At 39.5% G+C, this 24,068-nt stretch overlaps 1 protein-coding gene across 1 annotated transcript in view; it reads left to right on the top strand.

Moving 5' to 3' along the window:
• LOC149160573 (uncharacterized) overlaps positions 1 to 22,616 on the top strand; it is a 42,992-nt gene extending 20,376 nt beyond the window's left edge. Inside the window, exons 3-5 of the mRNA XM_089434645.1 lie at positions 16,924 to 18,085; positions 18,167 to 18,234; positions 18,395 to 22,616. Of these exons, the coding sequence (XP_089290771.1) occupies positions 16,924 to 18,085; positions 18,167 to 18,234; positions 18,395 to 22,616 (5,452 nt within the window). The remainder of the gene's footprint in view (positions 1 to 16,923; positions 18,086 to 18,166; positions 18,235 to 18,394) is intronic.
• Positions 22,617 to 24,068: the final 1,452 nt, after the last annotated feature.

Here is a 24,068-nt window from a genome sequence, read left to right as displayed (position 1 = left end):
CATCGATCAGATCTATATTGGACTATCAACATATATGGGTTGGAAGATACATCAAATGGATGAAAATATAGGCTTACTTAATGTCATGATTGAGGAAGAGGTGTACATAAAGTAGCCTGAAGGTTTTGAGACCTTCGACCATGAGTCGCATGTGTTGGAGAGGTAAATCCCCTCTGCGGACAGAGGCGATCCCACTAGCCCAAAATGGGTCTAGCAACAATCAAATCACGCTACTATGCAAGTTCCTAGTTGCATACTGAAAGTGGATTACGAGAACCAACCTGGAGTCCAACGCTAATGTCGAAGAAGAGTTGATACTCCCGTTCCCTTACTCTGGCAGGTCACAATCCTTGCGATCCCCGCGTATGGATACCTGCACATGCAAAGAAAGAAACGAGAACAAGCATAAAATCCACTAAAATACAACTATATTTCAGTCAGAAAGGAAATAAATCAAACATTATCATGATGAACAATGAGATTGGAACCATAATAGTAGTCGTTTATTAATGAATAATAAACAAAGAAAGATACAACCAAGGTTCTGACGTTGAACCTCTCCTCTGGCTGGGCGAGCAGCTATGTATGTCTTGCAATAGACCTTCTCTCTCTCAGACTTTCGGCAGCATAACCTCCCTATGCTTCAAGACTCTTACTATCACTCAAGACAAGCATAATCACAACTAGCATTACTCCAAAACTAGCTTGTCTAATGCATGAGGACAGACTTTTATAGATGGAGAAGGGAGGAAGATACAATGCATCAGGACACCCATTGTGGATTGGCATTATCTCCGAAAAGCCGCTGTGGATAGATGTCAAGGATAGATGATGACTCTCGACCTCTATCAGATAAACTTTATCCTCAAAAGACTTCGTGATCTGAAGGGAAAAAACATATGGGCGTGCGTTTGTCAAAAATCATTACCAAACTTGGTTGGCGCGGGTGTTGTTCTAAGACAGAGCGCCAATGGTCGCACCCTCTTTTGAGGATCTCAGTGATTGGCACGGGTAAGACATTGTGGACCCACGCTAATGGGAAAATGGCACTTTTCAGGGATATTTTGCAGAAGGTGTCTTCAGGGAACATGAAGTACATACTCAGGGGAACATAATGCAAGTGCTTTTAGATTATGTCACTGCTCACAGGTCCCGGAATGCGTCCTCCAACGTACGGAAACAGGGGTAACAGGGACGGTGACTAATGGTGAAAAATTACTGTGTAACAGATGCCCCCTAAAGTATGAGGCCCGAGAGAGAGAGAGGGGTGAAATGCTTTACAAGAACACATGTAGCTGTCGCCGAGAATCTGCATTGAGAGATACAACTGATAGCCCAAGTACATGATATATGTGGTATGGTCGCAACCATCCATAAGAGTGTACATAATAATCTAGATCCATAGTATGGACGCAGCCATCTAGTTAGGATCAATGAATTGACTCAGGTATGGTCGCAGCCATCCAATGAATGAGTCATGTATCAAGAATCACGCCTGGATTACAACAGACACAATCCAGGGTCTTGCGCTCCATCTCGACCCGAACAAAAGTACAAGTTCAAGCATGCGAATATGTGAGCTGAAGTCGAACATGCATGACCATCGTCTGATTACCAGTCAATATTGAAAACTGTTAACAGACGCGAGAGGTACCACCAATAATGACAATGGCCCTCAAGGTACTATAGGTACAATCTACGGCGTGCGAATTAGTGATCTGACGTCGAACACCCGTAGAATCATTCGATCGGAGGCCAATGATGAAAACCTCACGTCGAACACGAAGAACCTGCCATTGAGGCATGCAGGCTCCAAGGCACCGGAAGGGAGTCTCTAGATCAGCTTCCTAGATAATGAGCTGAAGTCGACAGGAAGTGACCTTGATCGAAGGTGGGCCATAATGTTTCCCACATCATCGACACGAGACAGAGAGATAATGTTGTGAATCAAGATTGTGCGAGCTATCAGAGGGAGGTTGTTTCTTTCCAAAAGTCAACTTCTCTTGAACATATCGACGGCACGATAGTGGAATTGGCAGTATTTGACATCAATGGATCAGAGGTCATGGTGACGAGGCAATGAGCAGATGAGAGGTCAAATAGGATTATCCAAACCCACAGAGGCAAGTGAAAAATGAGATGAGATATCCCCACCCAGACACGAAAGCAGAGAAGTGCCATGTTCAAGAGCGACATACTGTCGACACGACAGTAATTATGGTTCCTTTTTTTCCCCCGCCATTTCTGGCGAGTACCCCAATTATTTTTATTTACAAGCTTGATGGGGATAGCATATGCTTGTGAGGCGTCATTTTGACGGAATCTGATGTCATCAGGTTTTAACGAGTTTGACAAAGGAAGAACTCGGCGTCTTTTCATGTTTAGAGAGTTTGAAAAGACAGCAGAAAAGGAAACTCCAGGGGTGTCCTTTTTCATAGAGTTGTGTCTCTCGAGTCTGAAAAAGTATAAAACAATGCTCGAAAGAATCGCCCGACCATTACGATCGAGGAGTACTTTTCATAATTAGTGACTTCGACCTGAAAAATTAAAAAAGCGATCGAGATCATGTCGTTTCGTAACCATTAACGAGTCTGAAACGACAAAAGCCCGGTAATCTTTTTATGTTTTAACGGTCAAGAGGGAAAACTCGGCAATCTTTTCGTCTTTAAACGGTCAGAAAAGAGCTGAAAGTAGACCTCCATTTTTATTCTCTTTAACGAGTCAAAAAGGGAAAAATACTCGGCAATATTTTCATATTTTACGAGTCAGAAAAGAGCGTAAAGGCGACTCGTCCTAGAGGAACGAGTGGTATAAAGGGTAGCAACTGGTTCCGGTAATGGTGGAACTGCTCAAAACATGTAATGGTCAAGAGGCTGGCTAATAAAACCACTCATCGCTGCGGTTCCTCAGGAAAGGATAAACAACCAAGTGAAAGCATATGATCGGCCAAAGAGATGGTGGCGATGGAATGAAACAACCAAGGCTCATCTAACAGAATTTAGCAGATAGGCGGCAATCACAAGATGTGAATCGGGTATGGGTTCATTTTTACACAAGCTTGAACCATGGAGAACTCTGCTTGGATTCGGTTTCATGTTTACACAAGCTTGAAACGAAAAACTATGCTTGTTATAAGTTCGCATGCCCCCAGCATGATAACGCAAATCGAGGTACATGCCCCCCAAGCTTCATTGCATTCAACGAGGTGGATGGAATGAAGGTTCATTCTCGAGATCTGTGAAAGACTCGACTTGTATTTTACGAGATCTTAATCAAAAGATTCGATTTGGAAAGGGAGTTGTTTCATTTTTTAATGAGGTTGACACAGTAAAAGAACTATCCTCATAACCCTTGTTTCATTTTTTAACGAGCTTGACACAAGACAAGGAACTATGCTCCACCCCAGACCCAGTTTCATTTTTTTTAAGGAGCTTGACACTGGAAAACGAACTATGCTCCGACCAAGCCTAGTTTCATTTTTTAAGGAGCTTGACATAGGAAAAGGAACTATGCTCCGCCCGAACTTCATCATAATGAACAGGAAGTCGGGGCTTCCAAGAGTGCCACTCCCAGTGGAAGGACAACATCTCGGAAGTCAGGACCCAATGCCCCCAGGACACTATGCACAACGGTGGCATCACTGGATACAGGCACGGGATAGGTGGCCACATAGTTGATCTGTGGTGGGGCAGATGCAACTGGTGGATGAAAACCAGGAGGGGATGACGACTGCGCAGGAGGGACCCGTGGACGAACGAACGATAATTGATCGATAGTCACAATTCTTCCATCGTGTGGAAAGCAAACCACACGGAAAAGTGAAGAGACAAGGGCCCCCATGGCATAAACATAGTCACGTCCAAGGAGAAGACTGAAATCTAAAGCACCTTGGGTAATCGATACGTCTATATAGACGGTTTTTCCTCCCAAAGTAATAGGGAACTTTGGAAGGATCCCTAATGGTTGACTAGTTCCTCCGTCAAAAGCCATCAGATTCGGTGCGACTGGCACAAGCTGTGGGGAACCCAAAGCTTGCCAAGTAGTGGCAGGCATAAGACTAACAGATGCACCCTCATCCAAAACAGTGCCAGGTATCGCCTTATTATAGGCGTGTACCGTAACCCAGAAAGGCACATGGGATGGGATGCGGGAAGTGGTCAAACGACTCCAGTCGAAGGAAACGACTGAACTACTTGGTGGGGGAATCGTATGATTGCCCCCCTGCTCTAAAGGGACCGAAGCAGGACTCTCGGGAGCAGCTGGGATAGGAGAGTCATTTCTGGACTCAGGAGAATCTGAGGAGACGAGAAGAACATGGGAATTATGCTCTTCTGAAACAGAGTGATCAGGTGGTGAACTCGAGTCGACACTCTTTCCGACCAATGGTTGGTCTGGAACAGGCTTGGCAGAGCCAGGTTCAGGAAGAGGAGGCTGGACAAGAGAGGAATCTTGGTCGATCTCTTTGTCAGCAGGGGAACGATCTGCGGTTGCAGAGAGACGTTGATAGCCAATGGGTAGTTGGGGTGAAGGAGCTGTAAGACTTTCCAAGACAACAGAGGCTTTATCCATGAGCGGACAAAGGTGAAGGGGATGATTGCCTTCACAAAGTCTACAAGGGATTCGAATCTTCCCTTTTCCCTTACCATTTCCAGCTAATAGAGTAGCATCGCCGTGAGCTTCAGAGGACGATGAGGGGTGGGCCGGATCGCGAGACCATACTTCTAAGACCTTGGGAATACCAGGACAATCGCGAAGAAGATGGTCCTCCTTGCACAACCTACAAGGAAATTTGACCTTCCGCGGAGGAGCAGAAGGTAGCTCGACTTGAGTTGTACTTTTAACCTCTCGCTTAGGAGTCTTCTTCTTCTTCGTCTTCTTCTTCTTCTTCTTAGCCACCTGGTTACTTGAATCCAGACTTTCGCCAGGCGAAGTAGAAGATGAGGACGCAGAAATAGGCGAAGAAGGGGAGAGGTCCACCTTAGAATCAACATGATGTTGTTCGGGTGGAGGAGACGGTGGAACAGGAGTCATCACACTCGGGACTACCGAGGTCGAAAACAACCATACGGGCAAACCGATGGTTAACCCAGGCAAAGACAAAGTTGCCATATACGGAGCACCGACATTTCCAAAAGAAGGAAATGGACTAGGGTTTCCATCCAGGGGAACACCTTGGCCGGTAGACTCAGGGAAGGATGCCATTGAAAACGAGAAAGAACCCTACTCAAGCTAACGCAAACAAGATCTAACTGGGTAAATGTGAATCGTGGCCGAATAAATTTTAAGACGCACGGACTTAACTTGACCTTTTCATGTTTTCAGAGTCAAGAAAACGACGAAAAGATGACTCTAGTCTCCTTCGAATATTTAGTGAGCTCGAAGTGACAAAATGCTCAGGTGAACCTTTTCTTTTAGGGAGTCCGAAAAGGATCAAAAGTGACTACTCTGGAGAACTAGGCAAAGGGTTTACCAAACAATTCGTAAAACTGCTTATACACCTTGGCAATCAGATGAAAACCAAGGACTTCCCGTACTACAGTCAATCTTCCCGAATGCTGTGTTCAGTGCATTACGGCTTGTAAGGCGGCAGACTTGGCTTCCTGTGGATAAAGGATGATAACCTAGTGGGGTCTCCCGTATATACGCGACGGTACATGGGAGCTCAATCCGTACTGGTACTTATTGTCTCTCAGGAGGAATCACCCAACCATCAGTGAGGCAATAGTTACCAGGTTTTACGACGCCGGAACACGTCTCTAGCCTAGACCTCTAGAATATGTGCGTTAGGTTCCAATGTGTTGTTAGGTTCATTCGGTTTATTTTACAGTTGATCTTCAATTAAGTTTCAGTTTTTTGGTCCTACCGTATGTGATCTCTCAAAACTTCCTAAATGCAAACTATATGCCAGAATTATATCATTTCGTTCAATGAATTCTAACTACAGGAGAGTTGAGATTTTCAAACAAACAAGATGAACAATAAACAAACAACAAAGATCCTAATGCAGCTAATAACAAGAAATGAAACTTTTTCTTTTCTTTTCTTTTTAAAAGCAACAAGTAACAATAAATGCTAACTAATATAATGCAAAAAGATCTTTTGTTTTTTCTCTTTTTAAAATGGCAATGCATTTAAGCAAATCTCAAGAGATATTAACAAGCATAAACAAACAGAATTCACTTAATGCAAAGAGAACCAAATCTGAAACACCAAGATGAACTGTCAACACAAAGAAAAGCGCAAAGACCTTCAATGAACCATGTGATCTAAGTTCAAATGAAGTCAAGCAAAATCCAAACAAGCTAGAGGTGAATTGCTCGAAGCAGAGAATAACAAGCTTTAACAACTACTAGACAGGTGCGGAAAACAACCAAAAAGTTGACTGGACAATAAAAAACCAAAAACTCCCATAGAAGGCTCGACATGCAAAGCCACTAGATGCTCTAGGGTTGGGATACAAAATCGATAGAAATAAGCAAACAACTGAAGGACAAAGGTAACAACCAGTCAAACAGAGGTCCAACACACTTCCAGAGGCTGCAAAAGATATACAGAGACAAAAATCTGAGTTTAAAGAGCTTCCAACAAACACACTGGCAAAATTCACAGGGCTGGCGCGACTGTCAGCCTGCAACTTGCGCTATTCAGGAATTGGCGCGAGTTGCTGTGGTGCAACATGCGCCAACTGGCGCGACTGTCAGAAATAAAAACGCGCCAACCGCGTTTGCTGGCCCAAAAAATAAATACAATAGCCCAGGGTCTGGTCAACAGTATTCAGACAGATCTAACAGCAAGAAACAGCTCTAAAGCTGACCCAGAAAGCTCATTTATGCAAGCAGGCAAGAGAAAACTAACAGGCAAGAAAAACTCCAAGCCGTTCGGTTCATAAACCAAACCGGAGATCGACTGAAGTGGCGTTGATCTACTCCGCTAATGCAAATCAATAGCATTTCAAAGGCTGCCTGGCCGTGCTTCAGACTCCGTCCAAGGTTTATGAATCAAACAACAAATAGCTCCTCCCCAGTGGAGTCGCCAAATTGTTGGAGAGGTAAATCCCCTCTGCGGACAGAGGCGATCCCACTAGCCCAAAATGGGTCTAGCAACAATCAAATCATGCTACTATGCAAGTTCCTAGTTGCATACTGAAAGTGGATTACGAGAACCAACCTGGAGTCCAACGCTAATGTCGAAGAAGAGTTGATACTCCCGTTCCCTTGCTCCGGTAGGTCACAATCCTTGCGATCCCTGCGTATGGATACCTGCACATGCAAAGAAAGAAACGAGAACAAGCATAAAATCCACTAAAATACAACTATATTTCAGTCAGAAAGGAAATAAATCAAACATTATCATGATGAACAATGAGATTGGAACCATAATAGTAGTCGTTTATTAATGAATAATAAACAGAGAAAGATACAACCAAGGTTCTAACGTTGAACCTCTCCTCTGGCTGGGCGAGCAGCTATGTATGTCTTGCAATAGACCTTCTCTCTCTCAGACTTCCGGCAGCATAACCTCCCTATGCTTCAAGACTCTTACTATCACTCAAGACAAGCATAATCACAACTAGCATTACTCCAAAACTAGCTTGTCTAATGCATGAGGACAGACTTTTATAGATGGAGAAGGGAGGAAGATACAATGCATCAGGACACCCATTGTGGATTGGCATTATCTCCGAAAAGCCGCTGTGGATAGATGTCAAGGATAGATGATGACTCTCGACCTCTATCAGATAAACTTTATCCTCAAAAGACTTCGTGATCTGAAGGGAAAAAACATCTGGGCGCGCGTTTGTCAAAAATCATTACCAAACTTGGTTGGCGCGGGTGTTGTTCTAAGACAGAGCACCAATGGTCGCACCCTCTTTTGAGGATCTCAGTGATTGGCGCGGGTAAGACATTGTGGACCCGCGCTAATGGGAAAAGGGCACTTTTCAGGGATATTTTGCAGAAGGTGTCTTCAGGGAACATGAAGTACATACTCAGGGGAACATAATGCAAGTGCTTTTAGATTATGTCACTGCTCACAGGTCCTGGAATGCGTCCTCCAACGTACGGAAACAGGGGTAACAGGGACGGTGACCAATGGTGACAAATTACTGTGTAACAGCATGTGTGCTGGCTCAAGAGGGCGTTGTATGGGCTGAAACATGTACCCCGTGCTTGGTACACTAGGATCGATAGAAACTTCACTGGGTTGGGTTTAACCAAGAGTGAAGCGGATGCAAACCTGTACCACATAGTGGTGGAAGGATTTTTTTTTTATCATTGTGTTATATGTCAACGATTTGATTTTGACAGGTGATGATCAACTGATCAAGTCTTGCAAGGAGGACCTTGCTTGATAGTTTGAGATGAAGGACATGGGGCTCATGCATTACTTTCTAGGCATGGAAGTATGGCAGGGTGATGGGGAATTGTTTGTGTCTCATGGAAAGTATGCCAATGAGATACTCAAGAGGTTCCGCATGGAGAGCAACAAACCCATGGAGACTCCTCTAGCAGGTAACTGGAGGAAAGAGGATGCTACTTCAGGGGAAGTAGTGGAATCTACTATTTACAGGTAGCTTATGGGTTCACTCATGTATTTGGTGAACACACGATTGGATATGTGCTATGCAATTAACCAGCGTAGTCAAGTGATGGTTAGGCCTACCAAACTATATTGGAAGGCGGAAAAGCATGTGTTGAGATACCTCAAGGGCACTACTCAGTATGGATTGTGGTATAGATGGATAGAGGGAGTGAAGCTTCAAGGCTTCACCAATGCAGATTGGGTAGGGAGTCCATCCGACAGGCAGAGCACATCAGGAGGGATCTTCATTATTGGGTTAGCAACATTTTATTGGTACAACAGGAAACAAAGATCGATTGCACTTAGTTCGACAGAGGTAGAGTACATGGTTGTAATTTAGGAAACATGTGAGGTCGTTTGGATGAGGAAGATCCTGATTGGTTTGTTTGGTCAACAGATGGATCATCCAATTGTGATTTACAGTGCTAATTAGAGTTATATCAAACTCTCTGAAAATCCAGTTTTTCATGATCAGTCCAAGCATATTGATATCTGATATCATCATCTCAGAGATTGTGTATTGAGGCAGATTATGTTGTTGGAGTACATTCCCACAAAGGAGCAAGATGTTGACATTTTGACAAAGGCATTGTCAAGATGTAAATTCAAGTTTCACAAAGGATCAAGGTAGATGATAATCCTTTTCTTATTGAGAGGGAGTGTTGAGAAATGTCAAACAAGAAATTCTAGTTTAATTTTTCCTTGAATTAAATTGAGAATTAAAATCGAATTCTATTCTCGTAGAAACTTGTAAATAGTTAATTAAGTTTAATTGACTTGATTAGCTTATGAATTTCAAGTTGGAATTCTTTATGTGGTCGCGTATATGTCCCCCCTAAATTTTAGGGGCCCAGGATGAGTTTATTTGAGTTATAATTAGATAACTTGGTTTGACTGAGTTTAGAAAGTTAAAATAGTTCTAATTGTTTGTGGAACTAGTAGAGGATTAGTAGTGAGTTGGTGAACTGGTGCATCCTCAGTGCTACTCTAGCTAACTGGAGATTCACTCAAGAGAAACTCATGCATGTCAGTTCAGAGAAAGACCTAATTGAGACTAGAGTGCAGGGACAATGTACTATCAGTTGTAAAATGATTCGAGTTGTACAGATCATGCATGCAATCAGAAGAGGACCTAGATTTGGATTGCGCAGTTATGGAGGAAGGATTTCCCAATTAAATATGGACTATTCCTCTCAGGAATTGTGCAAGGAAATAGGGGCTCAACAGGCAGCAGAAATTGGCTAAGTGTTGGTCAGCGTGGGCTTGTGAGGCAAAGGGTTGATCATACTTGTGTGGAAATGTTCTTAAGAGAACAAACTTTGTATTATCACTCAAGTTCTGATTAATGGAATAGATAGTCGGGGTTCTGAGCAGTGGATTTCCCCAGAGAAACAATTGTGTTATGTGTCTTTGATTATCTTCCTCTTCTTGATTATTATTTTCATCGATCTATTAGTTTTTGTTGTTTAAAGAGTAGAGTAGATTCTTGTCTTGTGTTTTAGTACATTACATGAGCTATGAATATACAGGAAAATCTAGACAAATTTGGGTCATACAAGTTACTATATAAAGTTCATATGGGAATACACAAAGATTATAGCCCCCTTGGAGAAAATGGTGAAGAAAGAAGTTAAGTTCCAATGGAATGTTGAATGTCAGTAGGCTCTAGATACTCTAAAGGAAAAACTAGTTACTGCATCAATTTTAGTCTTTCTAGATTGGGGAAAGGACTTCTATATTCATGTGGATGCCTCATCCATAGCCTTGGGAAAAGTGTTAACTTAACTAGGATAGGGGGATCTAGAGCACCCTATTGCATTTGCTAGCTAGAAATTATCCATAGTTGAATAAAAATACACTACTATAGAACAAGAAGGGTTGGAAATGGTATATGCACTACAGAATTTCATACATTACCTACTAGGGTCACATTTCATAATGTATATAGACCATTCTGAACTAAGATGATTTTTAATAAGCTAGTGTTGGGGAAGAGAATATGCAGATAACTATTTCTCTTTCAAGAGTATGACTTTGAGGTCATCATAAAACCAAGAAGACTCAATGCAGGGCTAGAACATTTGTCACACATTGTCACTAGGGAAGATGAAAGAAACCTTGATGACAATTTACTAGATGCACACTTATTTGCAGTAGAAATGGTCAATAATAACTTCATAGAGATTATTTAATTATCTAGTATAGGAGTAGCCTCATCAGATTATCATTAAGGGAATTTTGAGGTCTAAAATGGGCCTCCTAAGAAAAATGTACAACCAAAATAAACTTTATAAGAACCAATAGGATTCAAGATGATGGTGTCAACCATAAGGGATGATTCACCATTTTTGGAGTAAAAAAGTAAAAAGATTAAAAATAATAAAATAATAAAACTACTTTTTTTTTTTAGCCCCAAGGGTTAGCTCAGTTGGTCAAAAACCATGCCTTGCCATCGGGAGGTCACAGGGTCGAATCCACCCGGAGCCCTTGGGGTCAGGTCTTGCAGTAGGCCGAGGGGCGATTTAGCCTAGCTATCGCCCAGATTTTTCCGTGGACGTAGCGATCACTCACTGACCAGGGTGCTCGTGAACCACATGCAAAAAAAAAAAACTACTTTTTCAACTTATCTCCCTAATGTTTTACTCAAATTTCAAGCAGGAGTACTCATTGGATGCAAAATTTAATTCCTCATCCAAGGAGTACCCATGTTGCATACTTTCGATGGACCCTACTACACAAAAAATGAGAAATACATGAAAAAACGTGATTGCAATCACGTTTTTTCATGTATTTCTCATTTTTTGTGTAGTAGGGTCCATCGAAAGTATGCAACATGGGTACTCCTTGGATGAGGAATCAAAATTTTCATCCAACGAGTGTTTCTTCTTGAAATTTGAGTAAACCCATAGGGAGATAAGTTGAAAATATGAGTTGAAAAAATAGTTTTTTCTTTTTTCCCTCTAAAATTTGATGATGTAATCTAATCTTGTCTTATTATTCCCACTATTATTTTATAATTTCCTTTGGAGGCCCATTTTAGACTTCAAAATTCCCCTAATGATAGTCACACAGAATAAATAACTAGTGGTGAAGCCTGTAGATTACTAACTACTAGTAGGATGCTTGTACAAGCTTCATGTATATGGCATACTCTAGTAGTGTGTGTTGGAACATGAGATGTCATTAATAATGTTAGAAGCACATGAAGGATTTTCAACAGGCCACTATGTGGGGAAGGCTACCACATAGGACTATGGTGGTGCACTCTTGACAAGGATGGTGAGGGATTCTACCAAAAATACAATGAATGTCAAAGGGTTGGGAATCCATCTAGGAGGGATGAGATTCCATTGCTTCCACATGTAACACTAAAAGCATATGAAAAGTAAGAAATAGATTTCATTGGACCTACCAACCCACTTGCAAAAATATGAGGAGCAAGATACATAATAACTATAATGGAGTACCTTACCAGAAGGTCTGAAGCAGAACCTATTTGCGACTACAGTGCAGAGACAACTACATGGTTTCTATTTGAAAATGTGATAATGAGGTTTGGATGCCCTAAAATATTGATGACTGATCAAAGTACTCACTTTTTTAATAAGAAAATTGTTGCTATGATAGAATAATTTCGGATATATCACTAGAAGAGCACCCCCCATCATCCTCAAGCAAATGGAACTATCAAGGATCTCAATAAAATTTTCGAAAACACTCCGACAAAAGTCTGTAATGTAAACATATTAGATGATTGGGATCTACAGGTTCTAAAATTTCTATGAGCATACAAGACCATATGTCAAAAAATAACAGGATATACACCCTTCAAGTTGGTATATGGACAAGAAGTAGTAATGCTTATGGAATTCATAGTGCCCACTTTGTGCATTGCTACATTGGAAAACCTAACTAATTCTTGTGTGATAGAGAAGAGACTTTCATAGATGCTAAAATTAGAGGAAGACTGGATAGTCATAGGATTTCATTAGAATGTCCAAAAAATGTGTGATAAAGCTTAGCATGACAAGTGCATAGAGAAGAAGAAGATCTAGCCAGGAGATTTGGTTTTTCTCTACGATATTAAATTTCTGAAGCATCCAGAGAAGTTTTAGATGCATTGGTTGGGTCCTTCTGTGATCATATGTGTAACAAAGGTAGGAGATATCAAGTTAGAGAAGCTCAATGGGGAACCTGTGGAGGGATTTGTCAATGAAGCTGGCTAAAAATCTACAAGAGCAATTGACTTACCACATAGTGAGGAGGACCGCATAGTTCTAAAAAGAAATGAGAGAGTATCTTTATGTTTTGCCTAGATAGTTCAGGAAATAGATTGTTCAAAACACACAGGAGGGAGCAGATAACATATTTTTTATAGAAAGATAGAAATAACTAATAAGAGGGAAAAAAAATAGAAGAAGAAAATGGAAGAAGTTCTAGAATACATCACATTTATCCATGTGGAGGGGACACCATGGCCACATAAAGGACAAAAAACCATATAATTAATGAACAAATGAGTTCATTATCATGATGATGATCTATTCAAAGAAGCAGATCTAACATGAATGGTTATTGATAGAACATTCATTTTCCCAAGTATGCACACTAAGGTAGTACACATTGGGATAATTAAAGGGGATGACATATGGAATTGGGTCTGACACATTTCAAATTATGACATAGTATGGTAGTAACTTCTATATTTTAGAGATTTTTCAAACAAGTTCATTGTGTCTAAGATAGAGGGAGAGCAAAGAGCGATTTAAGAAAGTTAGAATGGTAGAGAATATGAGTTGCAGAGTTAGAAATTGGTGGAAAGCTCAAACAATATCCACCAAGAGAGGAGCATCAAAGAATAATGCCATAATTAAGACATCAGGGGTATTCGTAGCATTTGTGTAATTTGTAGAAAGTTTAGTAAAGACACCAAGTCTGGATGATGCAATGTAGTTTTCAAAATTATATGTACCACTGAGGAAGTCGAGTGTAACAACAGTTCTTAGATTTCATGGGGGGCATTGCACCTAACCAACAAAGGAGTATAGTTACTGACATGTAATGTGAAGATGGTCGAAGTTGCATTGATTACAACATTCAGAAGGAGTCAACCCAACACCTTCTAAGAGGTTCAATACAGATCTTTGTGTAAAATATAGGTGCATTGGTTTGGGCCAAGAAGGTTTTAGAAGATGACGAGGGAGGAAAGAACTTGTACTTGCAACCTTGAGGCCAAGTTCTCGAAGGAAGAAAATTTGAGGAAGTAGGAGTAGTGTACGAAATTTTGGGTAATGCAATGGAACTAAGGCAATGATAGGGAGACAAAATAATTTCAAAGAAGACAGAAGCATGAAAGAATAACATAAGTACTAAGTGACTCAAGATGAACCACATGTGAGTGTTTGGGGCCAGTTGAAGAGATGTTTTTAGAAACAATTTGGGATCTATGCATAAAAGCACCACATAGAAGGATACCATGTAGGAAATTCAGCTAAGGGTTACCATATGGAACGTGGAAAATAGGGAAAGATGCTAGGCTTAGGTTATGGGTTTTGGCCCATGGTAATAGTTAGCACCAATAGTAAAATAGGTTTCTTTTTGGCTTTGCACACAAATGTAAATCTATAAATAAATAAAGTTGTGAAGTAAAAGAGAGACATAGATACTAGTGCGTGTGTTTTGATGATGTAGTTTGATGTTCTATAAGAGATTTTGCAATGTAACAATTGATCTAATACGCTGGTGAGCTGTGATAGTTGGAATGTAATGTAGACTTCATAGTAATAATAAAAGATATTGTTTGGATTAATTTGTGTGCCCACACATAATGTGATAAATTGTATGCTTTCTATTTTTGGTTATATTAAATACATTGGATTTTATGTGCATAATAGGGGTGTATTTAAATTTTATGTTTCAAATGAATAAATACTAATGGAAAGTGTATAATCTACACCTCCATCACTGTAGAACTATCTAGTTTCCTGCAATCTCACATAGATGCCTTGGATGAGACATCACTTGCTCGCAGGTGATGTTGAAAGGGATGGTGGTTGAGGGGTTTTGTTGGCTAATTCACTCTAAACCCGGGCCTATCTTTGCACACCAATAGAGAGAGAGGGGGGGAAAGAGAATGGAGAGTGAGAGGAAGAGGGAGGAAGAGGGAGTAAGAAAGAGATAGATATATATGGAGAGAGAGAAGTGGGGGGGGGGGGATAGAAACACAACTGGAGAGTGAAGAGAGAGGGAGAGAAGGAATACGAGAGTGAGAGAGAGAGAGAGAGAGTAGGGCACTTTTGAGACCATAATCTTTATGAGCTCACCCTTTGATGATGTTTCTATATATTATTTTTTATAGTTATATATTTAATATTAAATTAGATGACATGAAAAAGATTCGATTGTTAACTTTTCTAGGAATTTGTAAGGACTATAATTTAATTGTATGCAAATTTGACACATTATAAGACATTAATATCTTTTTTCATAAATATCATTAGAGGAATGACATAGTTATTTAAAAATTGTTATTTTCACTGAAGATTAAAATGTGAGTTTTTAGGATTTCAATTTAAAAAAATATGTAACATCTAATTTTTCATCATAATATTTTACTAAAAAATGTTATGCGTGTTCATGGGCTCATCCTATATCGCATGTTTTTCCTACGTAGTTTTGCAAAGAGTTGGAGAATCTCACAAATGAATGATTAGGGTATTCTATTAAAGAAGCTATAAAAGGATAAATAGAAAATTCTATAGAACATTACTTTTTATTATTACATGTGATATTTACATAACAAGAAATGTTATTTCTTTTTACAACATGGTAAGTACGCCAATACATTTGTGCAATTCAAAGCTTAAACATATTTAATAACCTATAAACAAATAAAATCTCCCAAACCTCATAGACATATTTGTGAAGGGATAATGGATAAATAAGAATAGGGGTCTTTTATGATGAGGCCTCTCAAATTCACCCTTTGAAAGGAAAGGTGGTTGGAATATTAAATATATTTATGATACTCATGCTATCCATTTTAAAACATCATTAAGAAGTATAACACACAATTTAGCAAATATAAAGAAACTAAAATATACATTAGAAGCAACCATCTCACTTGCAATTAAGTATGTTCAATCAAAATTACAAATAATCATAATTTAACAAAATCATGATATATTGGCTGACTTTTCACAAATCTTATACAATCATAAGTAAAGAAAGGAATTCTCTCTCAAATGTTAAGATATAAAACCCGAATTCTCAAAACCCCTATACAATATAAAAAGAAGAAGGAATCAATGGACAAATTCTTCTCATAGGAGGGAGCTAGTTCAAAGTGTGTGGTGGATTAAGGAGACTAAAAATAAATGCAACACAAAATATGAAAACTTTTCCTTCCTATGAAGCAATTATAATGACCAAAACAATTCCAAAGCTTTGAATAACTTTAAGAATATTTTGGGTAAGGCATTTTGTAAATAAAACTAGTAGGATTGTCTCTATTCTTTTCTTTTAAGGAACAATAAGTTCTTGGCACTGAAAGTATATAACATTTATTAGATGTTTTTACTTGCGTTGGAAAAACATTTTCATGGAAGATAAATTGGATATCTGGTGATTTTTTTTTAAGTTGCTGATATGTTTATCATAGACAAAAAAAAATGGTATAACAATATTACAAATACTATAGAGTGCTATTAACAAGTTTTTATCAACCAGATTTGATTGATATATTATTTCTTATTATGAATTACTCGTATTAAAATAAATTTATAAATTTTAGATTCCAAACACATTTATACTAAAATTTAATTGATGTAAATAGATCTTCTTAATTAACACAATCATATTAAAAATATTAATGTAATTATATGTACTATTGATAAATATATAATAATAAGAATAATTTACAATAAAAATATTATTATTACCAATATAACTAATAATAATAATTATTTTTTTATTAATTATTATTTAATATTAAATGTAATTTATTATTATTTAATTTTAAATTACGTAATATAAATTAATAATTTAATAATAATATCTATTTGATAATAGTAGTAATTATTGAATTTAGGATTCTGTAATCTATATCAAATTTTTGAAACAAAAACTTTACTTAATAAATAATTATTTTAATAAACAATAATAATCTTAATAACAATAATTATTTTAAAATAATTATAATAATCTTTAATTATTTATTAATAATTATTAATTCGTTATTAAATTATTAATTATTAATTATTAATAACTAATAATTAATAAATTAATTTATAATTTATATTATTTATCAAAATTTATTATTAATTAATAGTATTTTGCCCATAGGTTTCACCTACTTGCGGGAACTCTGCAACTCAAGCGCGCATCAGGCAAGCAGGAGATCTATCCAGAGCGGCGTAGGTTGGCAGTGACCTGCGGATCGGCTGGAATCGGCATCGCCCTCGTATGGGGGCCCCGTCTACGACTTAACTCGGGCTGGTTTCACCCTCGAGGAACCTCAGACATGGAACGGGGCGATGGCTCCGAAACCCCATCAGAACTGCAGGCATTCAGTGCCCTGGTGGCAGCCTCAGGAAAACGCCAGCCTTCCGGACCTCAGCTCAAGTTTGTTAAAAAACTGGGAAGCATTCCAACGGTGTCCTTGCCGGTGGAGGACACATGCAGATCAGCACTGAATCTCGCCGAAAGAGGACTAATCGGTCAGTTCACAGGGTTATGGCCCTCCCCGAAAGGAGTTGAAGAATGGGTAAAGCGCAACTGGATCCCCCTGGTCAAAGAAGGAATAAAAAGTCATTTCGTGGGCAAGGGTTTTTTTGTGTTCGTGTTCGAAAATGCAGAGGATAGAAGCCTGATCTTCAGAAACGGGCCATATTTCATGGGCCCTCAAGGACTGTACCTGAACAAATGGTCCCCCGACTTCGACCCATCCCAAGATGTGCCCAAGGCAGTGCCAGTCTGGGTGCGCCTTCCACATCTTCCACTCCACTGCTGGAGCCAGAAATCGCTGCAATCTATTGGAAATGCACTTGGCAGATATATAGATCAGGCGCCAAGGAAGGATCAATACTCTTGTGCGAGAATCTGCGTAGAGGTTGACCTAGAAATCGGGCTCCCTGAAGCCATCAAGCTCTCGGTGGCAGACTGGACGCATATTCAAGAACTAGACTACGAGCAGCTTCCATTCAAATGTCGATACTGCCACGAATACGGACACTTCGCAAGATATTGTAAGAAGAAAAATGAGGAATCCACCGAGAGAGAAAAAGGAAAGCAGCAAATAATAGGCAGAACAACAAAAACAAAGGCAAGGAGACAGGGAACAAAACAGGACAAGAAACTGAAAGTCAACAAAATGCCGGGAGCAAGGAAGTCACCAGTGCAGCGGAGGACAAAAACCCATTCGAATCTCTCACACCACCCACAGAGCCTCTGGAGAAAGAGCAAGAAGATCCACCCCAGCACAAAGACAGCGATATTCAAGATCCAGGTAACACATCAAACCCGAATCCAAGCAATAACTCTTCCCCTTCATACGCAGACATAATTAAGCAGAAGAAGAAAAAGACAGAAAATGCTGGCTCCTCGGATGATGAAGAAAGACCATCCAAGCGAGCTGGAAGGAGATCAAACAAGGAGGTAAGGGAAGAAGAATCAGAAAAGCAAAAAACCCTAGGAAGTCAAGCTACCATAGAAATGACTCTGGGAAGGAATATCAGGCCAAGGGCATCCAAGGGAGGAGGCCCCACACCAACAAGTTGTAAATGATGAACCTGAACTTGGTATCTTGGAACTGCAGGGGTCTGGGTAACCCCAACAAGGCAGAGGCCATCAAAGATTTAATGAAAATGGAACCCATAGACGTACTCATGCTCCAAGAGACCAAAATAGAAGGGGAGACCCTTCTAAATACCAGCACCACCAAATGGAAATTTGATTCAGGGAAGGTAATCAGTGCAAGAGGATCGGCTGGAGGAATAGGCACATTCTGGTCAAAGAACCTATTCACCCTTGGCAGAACACATGAGACTCAACATTGGATATATACAGAACTATGGCACACAGCAGGCAAAGTTAAACTAGATTTGTTTAATATGTATGTCCCGGTGCATTATGAGGAGAAAAAAGAGTGCTGGAAAACTCTAACAGATTACATAGAGCAATGCAGCCCTACGAATATAATCATAGGAGGAGACCTGAATATAATCCTAGATCCAAAAGAAAAACGAGGAGGATCCTCTACAAGAGATCCCTTCCTCCTCACTGTGGAAAATCTCATCCAGTCATGGGACTTGGTTGACTTCAAGCCGGTGAAAGGAGCATACACTTGGACAAATAATAGAACAGGGGAACAACACATTTCAGCAAGGCTAGATAGATTCCTCGCCAGCAGCGCAATTATGATGGACAATAGAATAGTCTTCTCTAAGATCCTGCCAAAATTAACATCGGACCACAAGCCAATTCTCCTGCGCATAAAGGAGGAAGAAGACCTCGGTCCTCTTCCATTCAGATTTAGTCCCCTCTGGGCCAAAAGAGAGGGGTTTCTTGAAACTGTACAAACAACTTGGGAAAAAGATATCTTAGGCTCCCCAAGCTATGTGTGGGAGCAAAAAATTAAGAACACCAAAAAGGCACTCAAAGAATGGATAAAGAAAGACGCCAACTCCCCCACCAGCCAGAGGAAAGAAGCAACAAAACAGTTGGAAGAACTTCAATTGGGGCTGGAAGAGAAAGCCATCTCAGCCATAGATCTAGACAAAGAAAAATATGCCCAAAGGAAAGCATACAGCTCCTTTAGAAATGAGGAGGAATTCTGGAGATTAAAATCCCGCAGCCTGTGGCTCAAAGCAGGGGACAGGAATACAACATATTTCCATAGACAATACAGGGCACGGATCTCGCGAAATCACATTGCAGAAATTACTACTTCCAATGGACAGGTATGTAGAGGATTTGAACAGATCAAGGAGGCAGCAGTAAATCATTTCCAAAATCTCCTCAGCGCTGGAAAAGATGGGAGCGAGGAGGACATAGAAGAATTCCTCACAAATATTCCCCAGCTAGTAAGCTCAGATGACAATGAAATTCTTTTAAGGCCAGCCTCAGAAGAAGAAATAACAAATATAGTCTGGTCCATGGAGCCAGATAAAGCCCCAGGGCCCGATGGATTTTCAATCCACTTTTACAGAATCTGCTGGGAGATAATCAAAACTGATCTTATGAGAATGGTCCAGGGTTTCATGAGGAAGGCAAAAGTCGGAGGCGGCATAAACTCAACTTTCCTCGCTCTAATCCCAAAGGAAGCCAACCCAGGCACATTTGATAGATATAGACCTATATCATTATGCAATTCATCCTACAAGATACTGGCCAAGTTGATGGCAAATAGAATTAAACCATTACTCCAAAAATTAATTACTCCAGCACAAGGAGGTTTTGTGAAAGGACGACACATCCTGGACAACGTCATCCAAGTGCAGGAAGCTCTGCATTCAAGTCAGTTGCGCAGAGAACAAGGTATGTTAATCAAACTGGACATGTGCAATGCTTTTGATAGAGTAAATAGATCCTTTTTATACAGGGTTCTATCAGCTTATGGCTTCAACCTGAATTTCATTGATTTAATTAAAGCCTGCCTGGAAAAGATATGGATAGCACCAATGATAAATGGCAGACCTGCAAACTTCTTCCCAGCCACAAGGGGCCTGAGACAGGGCTGTCCCCTCTCGCCCTTCCTCTACATTCTGATGGCTGACTCCTTAAGCAGAAAGTTAACTATGGAAAAACAAAAAGGCAGTATACCAGGGATCAGAATAGAGAAAGGCATAGAACCAATGAACCACGCATTATTCGCTAATGACTCGCTCCTGCTGGGGGGGGCCTCCTCAAGAATAGCATCAGCTTTCAAAACCATATTACAGAAGTTTTGCAGCATCACTGGCGCTCTAGTAAGTGAAAAGAAGAGTGCAGTCTATGGTTGGAACATAGACCAGCAATCAATAGGGAAAATCGCAGAAGATTTGGGATACAAAGGGTATGCAGAATGGGAAAGAATTAAATACCTGGGACTTCCCATAACGTTGGGCTCAAACAGGAATCACCTGTGGGACGAAGTAATAGCAAAATACAAGAAGAGGATAACAGCGTGGGGAGGCTTCTGGTTATCTACAGGAGGCAAACTCATATTAATCAAATCCGTCCTCTCAGCACTGCCAACATTTCAAGCGGCTCTGATGATGGCACCCAAACACATCTCCGATCAAATCTCAAGGTACATACGCAATTTTCTGTGGAATGGTGGGCGAGGGAACAGCAATCGACTCCATCTAATCAAATGGGAAACAGTTAAAAGGCCGATGGTGGAAGGAGGCCTTCAGGTGCGCGATCCTGGGTTAGCAAACGTGGCCCTGGGATGCAAATTGCTATGGCAATTATGCGTGGAGCCCAACCATCCTATAAGTAAGATCCTTAACGAGAAATACCTCAAAAACCGATCCATCATGAACTATAAACCGGAGAAGCATCCCAAAGGCACGCAGGCCTGGAAACTGTGCGCCAAAGGAATAGAATTTTTCAGAAGTGAATTATACCGTATTCCAGGCAATGGGAAGAATACGAATCTCTGGAAAGACCGCATAATGGGACATCAGCCGCTAAACCAAAAAACAGAGATCGCCGAGATCAGAGATTGGCTCCGAGCAAGAGGTATTAAAAAAATAGAGGATTTAACAGAATGGGACAGTAAAGGCAATTGGTTGAGATGGAAATGGCCCAGAATTCCAGAACAGTTAAAAAACCAGCTCGCTGTCCTCATTGAAGAAATCGCTGATTTTACACCAGTCCACATTGATGAGGAGGACATTTGGGGATGGGGCAAGAATGGAGTATATACAGCAAACCAGGGATACCATCAATTGCAAAGCCAGCAAGATTCACCACATCAGGGATCTGTCTGGAAGCAGATTTGGGACAGCTTCAGCATCCCAAAAATCAACTTCTTTTTTTGGACTTTATTTCATAACAAAATCCTCACAGGAGAAAATCTGAGCAAAAGGGGTATAGCAGGGCCACACAGATGCATCCTTTGCAAAAGAGAGCTAGAAACAGCAAGCCATATGTTCATAATGTGTGAGTTCGCGAAGGAGGTATGGTCCATTTTCTTGTCCGGACTAAATGTGAGTGCCCCTTCCCAAAGTACAATAACCTCCATGTTTACATCCTGGAATGACAACTACCCTCACCGAATTGTCAACAAATCAATTTGGCACAAAGTATGGACAGCTGTGCCTAAATACGTTTGTTGGAAAATCTGGTTAGCCCGGAACGAGATCATTTTTAATAACATTGAGCTACCAGCTATGAAAGTGGCGGAACAGGCAAAGAAGCTTCTCCTAGAAACTCTAAATCATCATACAGCAAAGGAAGATAACTCACTAAGAAGAGAAGAAAGCGCGTGGTTGGAAGACTACACAGGAAAAGACAGACAGCAAGCACCTACACGACCAATCCACAAGGAAAGATGGCAGATTCGTGAAACTGAAGACAACTTTCAAAAGTGGAGGAAATCCCAGGACATATGCACCATCTTCTTTGATGGAGCCTCAAAAGGCAATCCAGGGAGATCAGGAGCAGGAGGAGTGATCTTCTATCAGAATGGGAAAAAAGAAGAATTCAGCTGGGGCCTGGGAGTGAAAACAAACAACCAAGCTGAAATACTTAGCCTCTGGAAAGCTTGCCAAATTGCAAGTAAAGAAAACCCAAAGGAAATCTTAATAATAGGAGATTCAAAACTGTTGATAAAAACAATGGTAAAAAAGGAAAAGCTCAAGGATCCGGCACTGAACAAGCAGCTAGCAAGAGTAAACAGAATATTGAAAGACCTCTACTCGGTTCAAATATACCATATTCTTAGAGGATTAAACAAGGATGCAGACAGATTGGCAAATATAGGATGCTCTCTTCAGGAAGGAATGATCAGCATAAATGCAGGAACTCCAACTAAGGCAAACATCCCTTAAGTGAAAGAGTGTTGTAATCAGCAATGGAAATTGTAATGGTCATTCAGGCTATGCCCGATCAGCTTTCTATCAATAAAAATTAACCGTTTCAGTTAAAAAAAATAAAAAAATTTATTATTAATTAATTAATCTTAATTAGTATTTCCAATTATTATTATTATTATTATTAGTATTATTTAAAAATAATTAGTGTTATTATTAAATATTTATGATTATTATTAATAAGTAATATTACTACTATTATTAATTAATATTATTATTTTAAATCCAAAGGATTGATATTATAAACTTAATGGATTAATTCTAAAACCCTAAGGTTTTATAAACTCAATGGAATAATATTAAACCCAAGGAATTAATATTATAAAACCAAGGTATATAAACCCTAAGATAAATATTATAAACCCAAAGAAATAATAAACTCAAGGGATTAATACTAAAAACCCAAGGGATTATAAACCCAAGAGAATAATATTAAACCCAAGGGATCAATATTATAAACCCAAGGTATATAAACCCTAAGATAAATATTATAAACCCTAAAATAAACATGGTTGACTAGAGTTGACCATGGTTGATTTTCATATTGACACAAGCTTTTTCACAATGCAAAGTTGGACTATGGTTGACCATGTTTGATTTTCATATTGAGAGAACCTTTGTCACAATGCGACATGGGACAATGGTTGACCATGGTTGATTTTCCTAGTGAGACAATCTTTGTCATAATGCAACGTTGGACCATGGTTGACCATGGTTGTCACAATGTGACGTTGGACCAAGGGACAATCTTTATCATAATGTGACCATGGTTATTGACCATGATTGATTTTCATATTGAGACAATCTTTGTCACAATGCGACTTTGGAACATGGTTGACCGTGGTTAACCATGATTGATTTTTATGTCGAGACAATCTTTGTCAAAATGCGACGTTGGACCATGGTTGATATTCATATTGAGATAATTTATAACAATGCGACATTGGACCATGGTTGGTCATGATCGATATACGCCACAACCACATATACACCACAACCACATTAGTAAATATGGATTAATTATAAACTTAAGGGATTAATTCTAAAACCTCAAGGTATTATAAACCAAAGAGACTAATATTAAACCCAAGGTATATAAACCCTAAGATAAATATTATAAAGTCATGGGAATAATAAACCCAAGGGAATAATATTAACCCAAGAGATAAATATTATAAACCCAATATATATAAACCCTAAAATAAACATGGTTGATCATGGTTGATTTTCATATTGACACGATCTTTGTTACAATACTATGGTTGGCCATGATTGATTTTCATATTATGACAACATTTGTCATTTTAAATTCTGAACACATTTATACCAAAATCTAATTAATATAAATAGATATTCTTAATTACAAATTAAAAAAAAAAAAAATCTAATATTTATATAAAAAATACATAA

Source organism: Pinus tabuliformis, chromosome 5_2, assembly GCF_031772625.1.
Source record: "Pinus tabuliformis cultivar Carrire ecotype Pingquan chromosome 5_2, CPIR1, whole genome shotgun sequence".
Lineage (NCBI taxonomy): Eukaryota > Viridiplantae > Streptophyta > Pinopsida > Pinales > Pinaceae > Pinus > Pinus tabuliformis.
This window is presented reverse-complemented; position numbering and strand designations above follow the sequence as displayed.